The sequence below is a fragment of the Chelonia mydas genome, chromosome 8, assembly GCF_015237465.2.
Source record: "Chelonia mydas isolate rCheMyd1 chromosome 8, rCheMyd1.pri.v2, whole genome shotgun sequence".
Taxonomy (NCBI): Eukaryota; Metazoa; Chordata; order Testudines; family Cheloniidae; genus Chelonia; species Chelonia mydas.
The window spans coordinates 7,469,861-7,488,236 of record NC_057854.1 but is presented as its reverse complement, the minus strand read 5'-3'; the positions used below and the strand labels follow the sequence as shown (position 1 = coordinate 7,488,236).

Sequence of the window (18,376 nt, the reverse complement as noted above, 5' to 3'; positions counted from 1 at the left end):
GCTGACAATACTAACCCCACTCGGTGGGCATGGAAGATTTTTGTCAGCAGGAGAGCTCTTTCCTGATGACAAACAGTGGCTATGTCGTGCACCTCTTAGCGGCACGGCTGTAGTGTCGCTAAAAGCTGCGCAGTGTAGACATGGTCTCACTTTTGAAGCTTTAAAAAGTTTTGCATTTGTTTTAGGCACTGTTCAAGTAGCATTTAGCAGAGCTGTTAGAGCTTCAAAAGGAGCCATAAGGAGTCCTTTTTTTAATGGAACATATCCAAAGGGGCATCACAGAGCAAGTCACCACAGATGGACTTAAATTACTCTTGAAAATGATTATTTAAGTAGTGAATATAGCCAAACAATTTCAGAGTTTCAAAACAAACTGAGGACCTACAGAGAGAGAAATTCTATCGTCAGCGTGGAGAATAAGAGAATGTCAAGAAGAATGCATGCAGGATTTGTTGAGGCTTGTTAATCCTTCCCCATAAAAGAAATGGGACAGTATATGGGAACAGAAGCAGGAAGAGAATGAAGAAAAATTAGGCCATTAGGCCCCATGTCCATTTAACAAAGCCATCACTTTCAGAGTCCAATTAGTATCTGAGTAACTGTCATGAGTGACTAAGGAATTTCTTACAGTGGAGCCATATTTAGACAGACAACTATAGACAAAATATTGGTGAAAGAGAAATAGCACAATAAAGTTCAGAGACTGGCTAAGTTGGTTCATGGAGTTTTGAAATACCAGGAGTCAGAGGCGTTCTGCACAGTTAAGTGGCATGAAGTCTACATGAGAATCCTTCTCTTCTTTAGAACCCTCATCACTATAAGGGAGCCCTAATATAGCTTCAAGCACAATACAGGTTTGTCTACTACTCTGGGCTTTCCCAAAGGTCACACAAGAAGTTACTGCAAATCACTTAGTCTCTGTGCCTCAGTTTCTTTAGCTAGAAAATGTGGATACTTATTTAACTCACAGGAACATTACAGGATTAATTCCTTAGTGTTTGGAGTGAATTTTGACAATCTATACAGAGTGCACTGTAGAAGTGTAGTGCATTATGAAGTTAATCAGTTCTCAGTCCACTAACTAGGATAGTAAATAAGGGCTATGTTTTCTTTAAAATAACTGTTTCAGGATCAGCTTTTCGGAACTATAGAAAATCACTGTCAGGTGCTGAGTACAGGACCCAATGAAGTTAGTAAAAGCCGAAGGCACTCAACTCCCCAGAGAACTGGACCTTTAATGACTCATTTCTTGGTCTGAATGTCCTCGGGCAGCTTTCAGAATGTCATATCAGACACTGAGCCTACATAATTACATCTCTTAATGACGTGGGCAGTAAATTCTGTTTTTAATTTACCAACTGCCATCATTCTTCAAGTCACTCTGTAATGGTCAATATAGAGAATTCTGTCCAGCTGCATCTCTGGACTTTTAAGTCCAGTAGAACTGTGGTCACAAAACTTTTTCATAAGGAGGATAACGTCTTACAGTGTCTCATGAATTACCAACCATTCTATTTGCAATCTCATAACAGCTCTGTGGCATCACCAGCAATTGCTTACAGGGAAGAATAATGTTAGAAAAGCAATGCCGTTTTGCTATTTTTTTAAAAAGCTATTTAGTAGTTGCAAATGAGGAGAGAGTGCTATGTGACTATCAGGCCTGCAATGACCCTACAATAGCTCAGCAGATGACCAGCAATCCTTAGAACCAAGGAACTTCTTGGGAACTCCTAGTACACACATGCTACATTTGACTGAAATAGAACACCACACTAACTTGATGAGATGCACTGAAATCACATGAAATTAGCTAGTGCTCTTGGGGAAGTATCAGGGCTTGATTTTCAATTGAACCTCAACTCATTTTCTGCTTAGGCATGTGTAACTGCAGGTGCACATCCTTGTACATTAACACTTGCACACACTGGATGAGAAAATCCATCCTGTCTATACACAGGTCCTAGTGCACCCGAAGAGCTCAAGCATATATGGAGACTATCTGATGAAAATTAGGCCCTTAGTGTCTTAGATTAGATCACATTTCATCCAATTGACTATGTGATCCCACCAGTCTGTGCTTGTAACACTGTTCCAGAAGTGCTGGTCTACATAGGGTGCATCAGCAACTAGACAGAGTGTCATGAACAGCATCGGACAGTTTTGAGTCTACCATGCCTAGGTACACCTCCTCCTCCTTCTTCATCATAAGGTATGTCAAGTGCCTTTGGTGGGTCAGAAAACACTGCGGAAACGTCCACCAGCATGTCACAGGAGCTCTGCCTGTTTCATGAGACAAGAGTGAAAGCTCAATCAAGGGAAGTTCTTCAAGAAGCACTTCCTCCATGTTGCTCGCTCTGATAGCTGGAAGCGCACACAGCAAAGTGATTACTCAGCAGGATGTGTTGGTAGGCTGTTCAAACTTCCTGAAACATGCAACATGGGCCGTAAAGTTTTCCACTATGCACCATGGTCAAAGGGCTAGAGAGGCCACATTTCGGGAGAGTGCTTGGGAATCTGGGGTATGGTTTGTTTGACTCAGGTCTGCGTGCTGCTGTGTGGTTGCCAGAACCCCAGGTTAGAAAATTCTGAACACAGGGTTAACAATCAGCATAGACGCTCAAGTCCTGGGTTCTCTAACACAAGTTAGCAGATTCCAGTCCCACTAACCCTGGGCTTACAATGTGAAGTAGACATATGCAAAGGAAGATTGTGGAATCCCTATCATTGGGACCTTTTAGGAACAGGACAGACAAACACCTGTCCGGGATGATCTAGGTATACTTGGTCCTGTCTTAATGCAGGGGACTGGACTTAATGATCTCTTGAGGTCCCTTCCAGTCCTATATTTCTTTCTATGATTCTGAGGTCTATTTAGAGCATGCCAAATACTTTTAATTCTCTTTTTGACTGTGATCACATTATTAGACCATTACTATTTCAAGAGGGTGATTCAAATGTAGGGCTGGATGTGAAATAGTGCTGGGGCCTTCTGAGTTAACCATATTCACTGTGATCAAATTGGGAGGTGGGTAGGAGAAGAGAAACTGTCTTTCGCTGGCATGTAATATTTTTTGTTGGCCTGCTTACATGTTGGCAGGACCCATGTGGGGGTCTGCCATATGATTTTGGCAGGGTCCAAGAGTGCCTCATTAATAGGGAGGGCTACTCTGTACAAGGCAGAAGAATGTAAGATGTCCAATAGTTTGTGGTGTGACTCAGTCACCTCCCTTAGTGGAATCTGTAGTGCCTCTGCCACCTGCTGGGCCAGGTCCTGAAATACTTTAAAGTCATCTGCCATTGATGGTGGAGGGAGCATCATGGTCTCATCTGGTGATGACAATGAGAAATTAGCCTGAGGGGTAACTTCCTCCTTGGCTTCAGCCTCTTGTTCCTCCCCCGTCAGTTCAGGGAGCTCAGATGCCCTCGATGCAGCAGCTGAAGGAGGATGTCTCCTCAGTTGTTGACAGGCCACACTAGCGCTATGGGAGGCATGTTTGTCTTTGAGCCTGTCAGGGACCACCGTAGGGCCATTGCGAGGGCGGGGAGGGACCAGGTGGTTGGTACCAAGCCTGTCCATACGAGGGAGGCTGTGGATCAGGTGGATGGTATGGTTGTGGTCCATGGTGGAATTGGGCACTATACGGAGGGTGAGAAGAGCAATGGGAAACCAAGTCCTCTTGCTCACTTTCTGACTCAGTGGATGAGAAGAGTAGTGCATGACATGAAGTTGTTGGTGAGTCAGGAGCTCTGGGTGAACTCGGTAGAGGGGCGCCGGTACTGACCAGAGGCGAATGCAGCACATCAGACACCAAGAGGTCCATCGCGTAGCAGAAGACTGGTGGTGCCGAAGGTGTCGGTAACCAGTTGTGGTTGTCGGAACTGAGATGCCTGCACCAAAGGAGTCAGTCAGATGGTCCTGGTAGTATGGTCCATCCAGGCCTGGCGTGCCACAGGCGGTATGATGTTTATGTCCATACCAGGTGGATTTTCTATGTTTGTCACACCAGACAGTACTGATGGTTCCTTGCCTGTGCCCATTGTGTCCTTAGGCAACCCCACACGCTCTGTTGGGGCAGTACCGCGCGAGCCCTGGGTAGTGGATTTAGAAAGCTTTGGTGCAAGCAGTACAGACAATCAAGCTGGAGATAGTCTTTACCTCCATCAGGGGTCTTTGTGGGGACTCATGGTCCTTTTCTTAGAGGCCTTGTGCGAGTGGCTCATGGACATCTCTTTGGGTTCACCTCCCTTAGAAGTAGAGGGTTGTGGTGAGGTTTTTCGCCATCTGGGGTCCTGATGATTGAAGGGCTGCCTCTGTGAGTAGGAGTTTGAGCCTCAGTTCTCCATCCTTTCTGGATCTGGGCTTCAGTTGCTGGCACAAACCACACTTCTGTGGGATGTGCTCCTCTCCCAGGCAGCGGACGCACTGAGAGTGTCCATCAGTCACTGGAATAGATTTCTTGCAACTGAGACACTTCTTGAACCCTGGAGAGCTGGAAATACCCCGTCCAAGGGGGGGGTCCCCAGACAGATGGTTGAGGAAAGAATGAAGTCTTTTTTGTTTTGGGCAATGGCCAAATAAAAGATAAATGGAGTAAAGAAAGAAAAGAAGCTTAAAAATAGCTAAAGATTAGCACTTCTAAAGAGATTAATGATCCGCCAACGAATAGCTAAAGCTCCGTCTCTCACCAGGGGCAGCTGAAAAGGAAATGAGGAGGGTTTGCCTGCACAGTGCTGGTTTGCCTCATGGCAGCGCACAAGGAGGCAGCGCATGCGCAGGCTGAACAAACACTACCACCAAAGTTCTCCGATCAGCAGTGCAGGGTCTCAGATACAACTACAGTAGAGCACCCATAGGGACAGTACTTGAAGGAGCAGAAAATATTTTATTGCACTGCACATCAGTTTATAACACTGGGTCATTTTTGTTTAGAGTTCTAAAGGAAGGAATTTCTCACTTTAAATAACTCCATATTCATTAATGAGCAGATTCAAGAAACTAAAGAATAATCATAAGGAGATGCATTCTTTCTTTAGGATTTTCATTATATCCTATTACGCACAGCTCGAGCAGTTCACTTTCACTTTCTCAGGCTAAGAGTGATGGATTTCTAAAAACCCAGGATTTACTTTCTCAGACTAATAATTTGAAAAAGTCAATCACACTTCATTTTGTGGCCCAATAATAAAGAACGTGCAATGACAATCAACTAGAGTAACTTATAGTATCGAATAGTATTCCTTCCTGTTTTTTGTATGGAGATTTTTTATGACTGTTACTCATCATAGCAAGCATCTGCTAGATAAAATTTTCCTCCACTGGTATACACTCTTTCGGAATACAGGGTTCATTGTTAATAGCATAGTATAATTCCTATGTATATGATCTGATAGTTAACTAAAGCAATATATAAAAATAAAAACATCTAAATAGAGAGAAACAAGGGGCATCTTACCTGGTTCCTGTCACGTGCATTTGTGTACCTGATCTTCTGGATGAAGTAAAATATTAACCATGCTGATGAAATTATCATCAAAACGATGAATGATATTGACACAAAGACTAGAGAGCCACGACTAAAATTCTTTGGAGGAACACGGGCACCAACTGCTATTGCCATCAGGACAGAGATGTTCTTTTCCAAGTAATTTAGGATCTCCTTTACCTTGGACTCTGTAATCATGACAGCAACAATGTCTCCAGTTCCTACAAAAGACCGATAAAAGAAAAAATCTACTCACTTTACATCTAAAATTAACATGGCACATGCTGTTCACACCAAAGTTTTATTACACAGACGTCTGATGACTTATCTTAAAGGATGCATCTAGCCCTCCTCAACACCTTGTGGCTGTTTAGCATTCATGGCTTGTACTAAAGACAGATCTCTGAATTGTGATGTTAAGTTTCCACAGTGCTACCAGGTATTTGAATGCTACCGATTTATAGATTGTCATGGGTATTGTTTTTTCAAACTGAGTGTGTACTGAACTAGTGTAAAAAGGTACATTTCTTATCCATGTATGATACCCCGCAAACTTCAGCCATGAGACCAGAGCAGATATTTATTCTCCTGGAATTTAAATACTATTCCACAGAAATCCCACTAGAAATTTTCACTTCTATAGGAAATAAATGGCATTTATTAGAGTTTTTGTTTTGTTACAGAACTTCACAGGTATCATCCATGTAAAGTGTAATGTAATTATTTTTTAAAACACATCTCTTAGGAAGCCAAGTAATTAAGGGAGAAAAAGTAATTCTCAGTTCTCCCCCTCAGGGGGCACCACAGTGTCAAGTGTGGCAGCAATCTGTTGGGGGCCTATAAAATATCTGAAGAGGGAGGGAAGCAGCATAGGTGTCCACAAAGTACACGCAATTAACTGTCAAGTTGTAGCCCTATAAAATTTAAGTAACGCAGAGAATATGGCAAACTCCCCCTGCAGTGTCAATGAATCAGATGAAGTGACTGAAGTTGTCAAGCTCCCAGCTCAAATGAGCAACACAATTTCCAGGCAAAGAACTTAATCTAGATATGAAGCTGTTAAGGCTTTCCCATGAGGTAATAGATCTAGTAGGCTACTATAGTTACTACAGTGAAAATCACTGCAATCAGGAAGCAGGAGGTAAACAATTATGCAATTCGCTACCGCCCATAAAAAGAGAGCATTGTCTCTCTTTAATCAGACTGAATATTTCTAGACCAGGAAAAACCATGGAGTGAAGAAGAGAAAGACAACTCAAGATTACCAATAAGTAATTTTCTCATCATGTGTCTTATCTCTTTTCCATGTTACAGCATCAGGTAGGAAGCCTAGGAAATCAGCCATGACCTTTCAAACTTCATCATGTGTGGAACAGTTTGGTGATCTGCATAAAAGGGACCTTAGAAGAGGGGTGAGAATCTTTGGGATTGATGGATTATTCTTGGTGTGGTCCATCTGAAGGAAAAGCTAAGGAATAAAGAATTACCCTTCAATGGTCTTGACTGTCTTAAGGTACCAAGTCCTTTTCTCTGTGTGCCCTTTGGAGATAGTTTTAGGATCACTCTGACTAGTCTAGGGAATCCAGTACTACGAGGCTTCTGTTGACAGCTAAGGAATTAGTCCTGATAGACACTGCCTTAGGGTACACATAGTTGAGTGGCAGCTGCTCTGGAAAGATGCAGGGTTCCCCTAAAATGGTCTGACTCCCTTGGTGACCCTAGGTAAGCCACTGCAAGAAGAAGGACAGAGAGCTATGGAAGAGGGACTCCAATAGTGAAGTAGCAAAAGTAAGTTTCTGGCCAGGTCACTCTGGAGTAAGGGAAAGCAAGGAATAAGTTGGGATGGAGAATGGGGAAAAAAGAACAAATGTCAAGATTCAGCAGAAAGCAGAGGATTAGATGCAGGGCCTGTCAGCTGTACAGTCAGAGCTGCTGGCTCAGATTAGACAGAACCCCTATATGTGGTGGAAACAGCTAGAGAGCAGGAAACGGAGCTCCCGTAGAAAGAAAAGAGCCCAGCAGAAGAGGTGGTGGGGGTCAGAGTGAGTAAATTAGTAGGCTCAAAATTGCCTCCCCAACAACAGTCTGGAAAGCTGTGTAAAGGATGGAAGAGGCGGGGGAGGGAGGAATGCTAGAGAGCCCAGAGGGACAGCATGAGGGAAGTACACTTATATGTCAAGAGCCTCTACAAATTGAGAGAATACATGGCTCAGATGGAGAGACCTGTTTCTCCAAACAGCTTCTCTTCGCCCATATCTTTTTTGTCTCCCTTTCTTCTTGCTGTAGAAAAGCAGGGGAACAGTTTTTTACACTAGTATGAAGGAGGAAGGGCTTGCTTTAGATTAAAAAAGTGCAATCTTTTTACCTCCTGCTTTCTGGCTGGAAGAGAGAACATGTAATGTTTCTCTATAGAATGGTTTCAGAGTAGCAGCCATCAGAGAACACATTTAACAACTCTCCTAAGCCCTGAACTCCCTATTATGAAAACCAGTGATTGAACAGGAAAGTGTAATGATGGATCATGCTTAGACTCACTATGTACAGCTCTCAAAGAAATTGTCCTAATGAGCTTCTCAATGTCATAAGCATAGTTAACAGAATGGTACCTGCCCCCAGTCTCAGGAGAGAAGAAGAGCCCTACCATGAGAATTGATGTACATGGTAATTACTTGAAAACAAATTCCTTAGCCCATCAAGAACAAACAAGAGGGGTTCCCCACAACAAAGAACAACAAAACCAAAAAAAACCCAAACAAACAACAACAAAAAACCCATAAGACCTAATTGCTTAACAGTTTAAAATATTATAAACGAGTAGGGTGGAAGGAGTGTAACCAAACCACCACATTTAAAAGACCAAGCGTAAACTAGGCAAAATCCAGTGTTTCATTTGGAACCGAGTATTTTTAAAGACAGGAGACATAACTCATCTGAAGCTTTGAACAAACAGAAACCAACACAAGTTATAGAAAATTAATTTGAATAGTAGAGCACCAGAGATTCACAGAAGATCCACTGTAGATTGTTGCTGTATAGGCATTCCCTCAATTCTTGGGGAAGATTGAGTGTTTCAGTTTCACATGAAAATGTACAAACTATTTGCTGTGATATTTACTAGATGATAGGGATTGAAGAAATTAAGAGAGCAGAAAGCCCAAACCCTCTATTTCAGTATCTCCATTTCCAGTCAGCACCTTAACTCGTTAATTCTATGAACAGGGCATTAATTGGCTTCCTACCCTATACAGGAATGGCCTAGTCCATACCTGCAGCTGAGATTAGTACAAGACAAGAGCCATCTGTCCCTTGGCTGAGGAATCCTCTGTTAACACATCAGTGCTGCATATACTAAGTATTTCTGAAACCCTGAACAGTAAGGCTCATAGATGACACTTGATGATCAAGAGCAGACCATTTATATTTATGCTCAGTGTTTTTGCTAGAACAGCAGGTCTCATACTTTATTGATTCATATACCACCTTCTTAAAAAGAGTTGCTGTGAAGAGAGTTGATGGAACATTAAGCTCATGTACCACAATTTGGGAAACCCTGCCCGAGAACCCTGTCTTGCTATGTGTCCAAATTAGTTACATACTGCCATCCTGGAATCACTCTAGTGCACCAGAATATCAGCCAGCAACAGCCAAACTAGTGTTTCAATACAAAAGTTATTCATGGAGAAATCGGCAAAGCACAACTGACTAAGATCTCACTAGCTTAGCCCGCTTCTCTCTCAATCAACTGCAGAAGCCTTTACTTAGTCTTTGCCCTAAAGTGATGACAATCTGTCTTGGTCATGTGTTTGTACAATCCCTAGCACAAGGGGTCTGGTCCATTACTGCGGTTTCCTTGCCACTACCGCAATATAATTTACACCTAGAATGATTCAGAGGTAAACAGATAGAAACCACTACTACTGCTTCCGATTCTCCAAAAAAGAAAAGAAAACTAAGGAAAAAAGGAAAACAGGTTGTGTACTTATGAATGAAAACTTTCTGTATGTTTTAATCAGTGGAAATTGTAAGATGGAAAGTTCTTTAGTATGCTAACACTAACAAAGCCGATTAACCCATGGAGAAGGGGAGAAAGTCTATCCAATGCTTCACATCTTACACAGCTTCAAAAGAGTTGAAGAAAAACCTCTGAAATACTGAACATAAAATTTTGAAAGTATTTATAGAAATAAAAGTATATATTAACAGTGAAGTCACATCCCAAAATGCTAATGAGAGCCAACATTTTAGTCAGCCAAGAACAAAGCTATTCTCTAGGAAAAAGACAACTGGATTTTCACTAAAACCAGCCACAGGCTGTGAACTAGGGACAGACACTAGATCTAGGATGCAACACTCACAGATGCCAACATTTAATTTAAACGATTCTTGTATTTCATATTAGTGTAGCTTTTCCTATATTAAATACAAGTCAGCTGGCCTGGCTGTAAATGTATGGGGTTAACGCTCTGCTGAATATCATTACACAATTTTTTTATTATTATTTGATAGAGGGGAAACAAACTGAAAAGTGATAAAAGGAACTAAAGAAAGGGTAGAACTGAAAAAGCAATGGGGCAAGGAGGAAGGAGAAGTGATAAGGAAGAAGAAACTGATAGGGAAGAAATAGTGGAACTCAGACCAAGAATTTTTCCCCCTTACTAAATTATGTGAGATTAAGTTTTGTCTACTACCAAAATTTTATATTTTGTTAGCTCACTGGATTAATCACAGAGTGACAGTGTTCACTCCTAGTTAATTTAAACAAGATTAAGAAAACAGGAAGACAGCTATTTCAAAGAAGAATCCTCATTTTCTCTCATATATTCCACTGTCCCTTCAGCAGTCTACTTTTAATTTCTTGTAAGGCTACTGAATCTTCTTTTGAAACTTATTGGATTGGCCACTGCGGGAATCCGGCTACTATATTAGACAGACCATGGGTCAGATTTAATCCAGTATCGCAATTTCTATGTCCCTATCTTAGTACTAGCAATAACATTAGAGTCCTGACACCAACGGAGAGCTAGTAAAAGTCTACTGGCTGACAAATTCTCAGCTGACATCCTGGAGTGTCCACAAGCATCTGACTGAACAAGTCGGTGCCTGGTGACGACATGGCGAGAGGCAGATAAATGTTTTGTGAATATCTGACTCTTGCAAAACCCATTAAAAAAAAAGAAAAAGAAAAAAGAAAAAGTAGGCTGACACCATTTAAGTTTGGTAACAGTCCTTCCACGGTGGCAACTTAATAAAAACCATCAATAGTTTGTGTGTGTTACAATGGATTTTAAAAGGGGAACATTCATCTATTTAGTCTTGTTCTTTGAAATAAGCATTGTAGAGTTTTGAAGAGTGGCCGTTACTCGCCACCCTAACTACCTGATGGTAATATGTCATCAGGGCATTTGCACCGAAAACCTCTTGAGAAAGCTTCCCTCCCCACTCCCTGCTACTTATCCCACTTGTAAGATGGGCACAGTTTATTTCAATTATCAGAGCAGAAAACATATACAGTAGCAGACGTAATTGTCATAATGAAGTTTTCAGTACTATGAAACAGTGAGCTTTGGAATGAGACAGACAGTCTTTACAGAAGACAGATTTCTCCATTCTTGCATTACAACAGCAAAAAAATTCCACACTTACATGGTCATGCGAGTACTTCTGAAAGCATTTCAATACACATGAAAATAATGACAAACACTGTGCACTGTCCATGAGAGGATCAATTGCTTTATTGTGAAAGACAGCTTTCTGAGCTAGCATTATAAAACTCACAACAGACCACAAACACAGCTGTTGAGCCGAGGGTGTAGAATATGAATTTGTTCAAGTAATATGAAAGGCTATTACAGATTTAGAGAGAGCTATTACAGATGCTTTAAACATGCGAAGTAAAGTCGTATTTGCACATGCATGGAGGCTTAAAGGGAACTTTTCTGAAGTCCCCTGACTACACCACCTCCCCAGCAAGCAAGACCAATATTGTACTGACAGGTTTCAGAGTAGCAGCCATGTTAGTCTGTATCCGCAAAAAGAAAAGGAGTACTTGTGGCACCTTAGGGACTAACAAATTTATTTGAGCATAAGCTTTCGTGAGCTAAGTGAGCTGTAGCTCACGAAAGCTTATGCTCAAATAAATGTTAGTCTCTAAGGTGCCACAAGTACTCCTTTTCTTTTTGCAAATATTGTAATGAAACTATATCATATGCAGATCTATGGTTAATACGACTAGAGGACAAGTGGATTAAAATGCAGATGTTTAGGAACCTGCAGACAAAAGCTCTTCATTTATGTTTACTTGATGGAACAGATGTCAGGTACTGCTGCTACTTTGAAGAAGTTTGACCCTTTTCCTCTACCAACTACTCAAGTTAGAAAACGTTAATGCAAGTACCCAGAAGTGTACTAGGTGCTTCATGTACACAACAGGTCTCTTCCTGCCCCAGAACTTACAATTTAAGGAGACAAATGACTAGGATAAAATAAAGGGTAAGAAATGTGTTGCATTCAGACTCATTGCCTTTACATTACAACCCAGTCCTCAAATTTTTATCTTCCCGAAAGTGTTTTTGATATCTAGCACCCTCAATGCTGTTTGCTCTTCAAACCTCATCCACACATCCGCTGCTTTTAACCTTTCATCTATAAATTTGATAGTTTCCCCCCGTCAGTGAAAGTAACTCCAACACATTAATCACATCATCTCACCCCTAGGTTTATACCCAGTGGCCTCCCACCTCACTTCACCTCCCTCTGGACAGATGAACAAATAAGAGAATTGGTTCTGTGGGCAGTGACTGGTTCCTGTGGCCATACTCACCTCACTGCTGCTTGTGCTTCAAGCTCCTGTGCATCACATCTTTTCAGAGGACATTGCTGCTTCTGCCTCACGTGGCTAAAGGTGGCTATAAGCGTACATGAAGTATACTATACTTTCACTTCATTCTGCCATTTTCGTGACACCAAGATCCCACAGCAACAGACTGTTCAGTCAATTCTGATGAACTGTTTTCAAGGCAACACCTTTAGGAAAAACCATTTATTGTCCTCCTGGCTTCACTAACCTTTTTCTGAAAAGGTCCATCATTGCAGCTCCACTGGTGGTAGCAACAGTTCAACTAATAGTATGCACAAGGCACCAGACAGCTGCCAACATTTTAACCACCATATTTTTTACATCTGTGCCATGTTAGTAACAGTGGGAAGATTTTCTGCAGAAATGGCTAGTGTAGACATAGCCTTGGAAGGAGGTGAGAACATTTTAAAGAGATTTACCACAAGAGCAGACTACCTACCTAGGGGTGGAAGATGCAAATATGGGTTGAGGCAACTGTTAGCTGTGTTTTTGTGGATACACCTCCAGAAGAAATTTAAGTTCTAAAAGGGATACAGGAAAAACCTGATCCTAAAACTGTTTGCCCAGAACAGCAGCAATATCCCTTCAAAGCGGATACCCATACAGATACCTTTGTGTAGGTAGGATACCTGGGATTCTAGTGAAGTTAACATCAATATCAGATGATCAGCTGGGGTCGTGGGAGTATGAAAGGGCTGAGATACCCGAGAAGATTACCACCACCACATACTTTGACACTAGTGTCTAGGTCTGACAGATGGTACCCATTTAGATTACCTTTTGTGCAATTTAAGAGTAGATATACTGTGCATACTATTTAAAAAAATATTTCTATTGCTAAATCTTGTTTAAATAGGGTTTTACTTCATGCAAAACATCCTGAAGGAGAAGGAAAAATCCTACATTTCCATAAGATGGTTGAAGAAACTTGTCGGCATCTACCACATTCAGTATTCTCAATCAAAAGAGTACAGACTAATGCGTTTTCCCCCATAAGATGTGTGTTCAGAACTGCAGTTCTCAGAACATGTAGGAAATACTAATTAACCACAGGCATCTGCATTTCATAGGCTCAGGAGATCATAAGCCAATATGTAATATTCAGTATGTCAAGTTATTACACAAAGATTAGCTTCAGTAGGTAAGACAAAAGTCTCACCTACACTACAAACAGTCAAGAAATTACAGTAGCATTCCAGTTTCTAGTGTAAACAGGATCTTGACCATATTCCATAACCAGGCTAAAACTTTGGAAATGTAAAGAACTTCCACAACAGTGACTTGCAATATGAAAGCTTCTCACCTACATACAGGGAGCTATTTGCTATTTCTAATAGCAGTTTAGAGCTATTTGACAACTAAAAATCAGCAATACTGATGCTAAAGCTTGAATTCTTGACTTGTCTACATAGGAGGACATGGATATACATAGAACAAGGATGTAACCAGGCTCACCGACTCAGCTGTACTATTGCAAATAGAACCCTTCCTTACTACTGTTTGCAATAGTCAATTCTAGAGCCCTACGAAAACAAAAGAGACACTTAAAAGTAAGCACAGTGTGCAATTAGAATTCAAAAGGAAACTTCAAACATTTTAGTTTACAAGAGCAAGAACAGACATTGGACTGTATTATGAAAATCTGCCTATAGACTTCGCTCTCCTGGTGTTTAAAGTTCACAATTGCACTGCTAATGTAAAAGTCAGCACTTCTTAAAGAAGAAAATAGGAACTGAATGAAGGGAGGGGATGAGATTAATAGGAACACAAATCCAGAAAGTGTATACAGCTTTCCAAAGAGTGGCACTGGGAAATCACCTAAAGAAATTGTGTTACGTGCCAGTTTAACAAGGCTGTGACAAATTAAGGCATTTTCACATCCCCTGCAGATTTACTAGCCTTAAACAGGAATACCCTTCCCAGCAGAACAGCTTGTGTGTCTGTGTTTTTTAAGCTTCAAGCTTTCAATACAACTTTCACTGGAGCATCAGGAGGATAAATTAATTGTGTGCTGTGCTAAGATGAGTACCACAAAAAAGAGTTATAAATCCTCTTCAGACCTGAAATTATGATAGGGTTGAATTTTGTTAAAATGGTAGGGAAAGCTTCTCTTTTTCCAACTCTCTCTTGACTACTGCCTTATTCTTAGATTCAAATAGTTCAAACAGATGTGACCAATCATTTTGCTTGTACTGTGCAGCCTTCCTCTAGGTGTAGAGCCTGTTACCTTCTGGAAATATCATTTACAGCTCATGCTCCCACAGAAAATCTCGTAGTATCCTCAGGGGCTTTATGTGATGGAAATGTTATTCAAAAGATGAACTAACCTTTTCATCCTTTTAATTCTTTTCACCAAGGCAAAACAACTCTGGAGAAACAGGTATAAGGCAGCTGAAGACTGAAATGTGTCTACAAAAGTTTGACATAGCAGTTTCTCCCTCCCTCCCACAAGTAATGCTTCTTTCTATCTATGTGACCTCGCAAGGCTGGAATGGAAAGGACTTTACCGCAGCATGCATCTTACGTGACTGCTCTCTTTTTCTGAAACATATAGTCTGTTCATATCCGACTTTCAAGTGATGCATTCATTGCCTTTTTAGGTTGTCCTTTTTGAGCACCAGTTTAAGTCAGGCAGATCACTTTCACAGTGAATAGGGTCTCTCTGAGAAGAGCATAAGTTTTAAAAAGTTTGAAATAGATAGTTGAGGGTGCTTTATGGAAGATGGAGGATAGTTCTTAGAAGAAGTATTTCTTTTCCTATCTGTTGCTCAAACCTCTTTTGCCTAGGAATTTTGTAGCCCTGGAGATATACTCACTTCCTGTGATCTTCCAAAGTGGGTTTTAATATAGGTTTATATGAAGGCAGCTAAAGCTGCTTTGACAGCACTTTCCATGCCTGTTTCCCCCAGTACCACTAACATCCCTATTAACACTTCAAGCATGTCTGAATGATAGCTCTGGTTGCCTCCAGAGTGAAAAGGAACTCAAACTCAGGTGTGAATCACAAGAAAATGCATCCAGGGAGACAAGGAACTAAAAGGTAAGTTTCATAGGAGGACAATGCCATTTAACCATGTAGCTCTCATCAATAAGAGTCATGTCCATGTACTGATTTGAAAGCTTGCCTCTAAGCATTTGCAGCTTAGCTAGTGATCACCTTTTAAGAAAAGTATTAAAAGAACTTTTGCATTGTAGCACACCATCGTTTTTTATCAAGTGAATTAACATGGCTACCATGACAAAAGTATAAGTTAAAGGAACACTTTCCATTTCTTAACTAAAGCAATTAATAAAGGAAAAGAGGGTAATATAGCTAAAAGAAATGTTTCAGAAGATCTAGTTTGCATGTTTATTTACAAACAAGGTGTCAAGGTTCCTTCCCCACTCTGAACTCTAGGGTACAGATGTGGGGACATGCATGAAAGACCCCCTAAGCTTGTTCTTACCAGCTTAGGTTAAAACTTCCCCAAGGTACAAACTTTTACCTTTTGTCCTTGGACCTTATGCTGCCACCACCAAGTGTGTTAAACAAAGAACAGGGAAAGAGCCCACTTGGAGACGTCTTCCCCCCAAAATATCCCCCCAAGCCCTACACCCCCTTTCCTGGGGAAGGCTTGATAAAAATCCTCACCAATTTGCATAGGTGAACACTGACCCAAACCCTTGGATCTTAAGAACAATGAAAAAGCAATCAGTTCTTAAAAGAGAATTTTAATTAAAGAAAAAGTAAAAGAAAAACCTCTGTAAAATCAGGAAGGGAAATACCTTACAGAGTAGTCAGATTCAAAACAGAGAATCCCTCTAGGCAAAACCTTAAATTACAAAAAGACACAAAAACAGGAATATACATCCCATTCAGCACAACTTATTTTATCAGCTATTTAAACAAAACAGAATCCCCCCCTCCAGCTTTGAAAGTAACTTGTCTCCTCATTGGTCATTTTGATCAGGTGCCAGCGAGGTTATCCTAGCTTCTTAACCCTTTACAGGTGAAAGGGTTTTGCCTCTGGCCAGGAGGGATTTTATATAGTTCTGTATACAGAAAGGTGGTTACCCTTCCCTTTATATTTATGACACAAGGCACTACATGAGCCAGCATGAATGATGAATAGCTGGTTGGCCTTGGGAGAAGCAGCAGCTCTCACTTTGCTCTGTTATTCAGAGGAAAAAACCATCATGGTAGACAGATCTTTTTACTCCCCCGCCCCCCAACTGTGCGTCTATATTAATCGTCTTTGTTTGCACAAAATGTTATTGGATATTTCATAGCAAAAACATTCGGAATGAACTTGCATTGAGACCAAACATGTAGTTTCTACTGTTGGGAAGTAAGCAAAGCTAACAATCAGGGAATGAAAAATGTTAATGACACAGAAAACTCTGAGCAAATGTAAATTTTGATGTCAAAATAGTTTATTAAGAATTAATCCATTTCAGTCAGCTGCAAATGAAAATGGAAAAGTGATCAATGCTAAAAATCCATTCTACTTACTACTTAATCCTATTTAAAACCCAACAAAGTAAACTAAATAAAAAAGTGGTGTGCCCTAACTGATTGGCAAGCAAATCAAAATATTTTGGGGTTCAGTGGTCCTGAGGAAAACACTAGTACTCACTCAGGACATTTCTATAGAATGCCTTCAAGGAGGCTGCAATGGAAACAGGTATTCTTCAAGCTGACCAACACATTCAATGTTATGTTTCCAATTATCTAGGTATTTATATCATCCAACTGTATGGTAGGTGAACCATTCCAGCTCACCAGTCTATCTTCAATGGACAAACAGCTCTCTTCCTCTTCCCTAGATAAGGGGGAACAGTAGCAATGTCAAAGTTAAGGCTGAAGTCATTTACACTTATTGTTAAGAAATGTTGCAAGAATGGCAAAGAAACAAATTAAAATTCACACATCTTGGTTTGGTATGGTATGGTGTGGTATAGATTGGGTTAATTACACATAGAACAATAAGATGTCAGACATGACTACTTAAAAATATTTGAAAGGGAAGTCACCTTTTTGGCATCGATTTTGGCATCTGGGACCTGATTTTTGCTTCTGTATATGCTGATTAGGGCAATATCGCTTCAAAGTCTTTTTTGGGGGTAGTTCCTGCAGTTAAGTTACTGCTTATAAATACACCAACATGATGGGAAGGAGGAAGGGGAAAGAGAGAAAGCTATTAATCAGAAAGCCTGCATCCTACAGCAAATTACATGAGTTGGAAAACAGGAGATCTTATGTTCAAATCTCACTTCTAGTGATTACTGATTATATTTCCATGCATTTTGCCATCTCGATTGATCAAGGCTGGAATCCCCTACTTTAGAAAGCACTCAAGTATGAGCAACCATATCTCCTTTTACACACAAGTTAATAGAATAGTTATAATTAAGGCTACGATTTTGTCATGGACAGGTCACGGGCAACGAACAAAAATTCACAGAAGCGTGACCTGTCCCTAACTTTTACTAAAAACATCCCTGATAAAATGGAGAGGGAGGAGGGTCCTGCACCCTGTCCCATTGCATGCAGTGTCAGGGAGCTGTGGCCCCCTGCTGCCAGTGGGGGCTGGGCTGCTGCAGGGCCCCAACTTCTGCGACCTCCGTGACATACTCGTAGCCTTAGTTATAATGCTACAACTCCATCTCCTACAGATACTGAAAATAAGCTCCCAACTTCAGACACACACACCTATACAATTTTAACCATGACCTCAGCAATGTTAAGGCACAATAATTCACTGAATGCCTAGAATTTGTGCCAGTCAGATATGACAGTCTGTTAATACAAGAGAGTATGAGGTCACTTAAGTTTTGCGTTTAGAGCAAACAGATGGGAGTCTAGATCCACAAGATTACGGATGCAGAAACGAGCTAACACAAGAGAGAAGACTTCAATTGAAAGGTCATTAGCAAATATTTCAAAACAAACAATTTTAACTTTAGCACAGTAGAACATGACTAGAGATAAGTTACCATAGCAGGCCATCGCTGCAAGGAACATCTTCAATGTTTGCTTTATATGCTCTCTGCAGTT

General features: G+C 40.8%; 1 protein-coding gene across 5 annotated transcripts in view; it reads right to left on the bottom strand.

Moving 5' to 3' along the window:
- The window catches only part of RNF130 (ring finger protein 130), a 92,018-nt gene that overhangs the window by 43,613 nt on the left and 30,029 nt on the right, over nucleotides 1-18,376 (bottom strand). For all 5 annotated transcript variants that reach the window (XM_037906166.2, XM_037906164.2, XM_043552784.1 and 2 more), the window contains exon 3: nucleotides 5,454-5,704. In XM_037906166.2, the coding sequence (XP_037762094.1) occupies nucleotides 5,454-5,704 (251 nt within the window). The remainder of the gene's footprint in view (nucleotides 1-5,453; nucleotides 5,705-18,376) is intronic.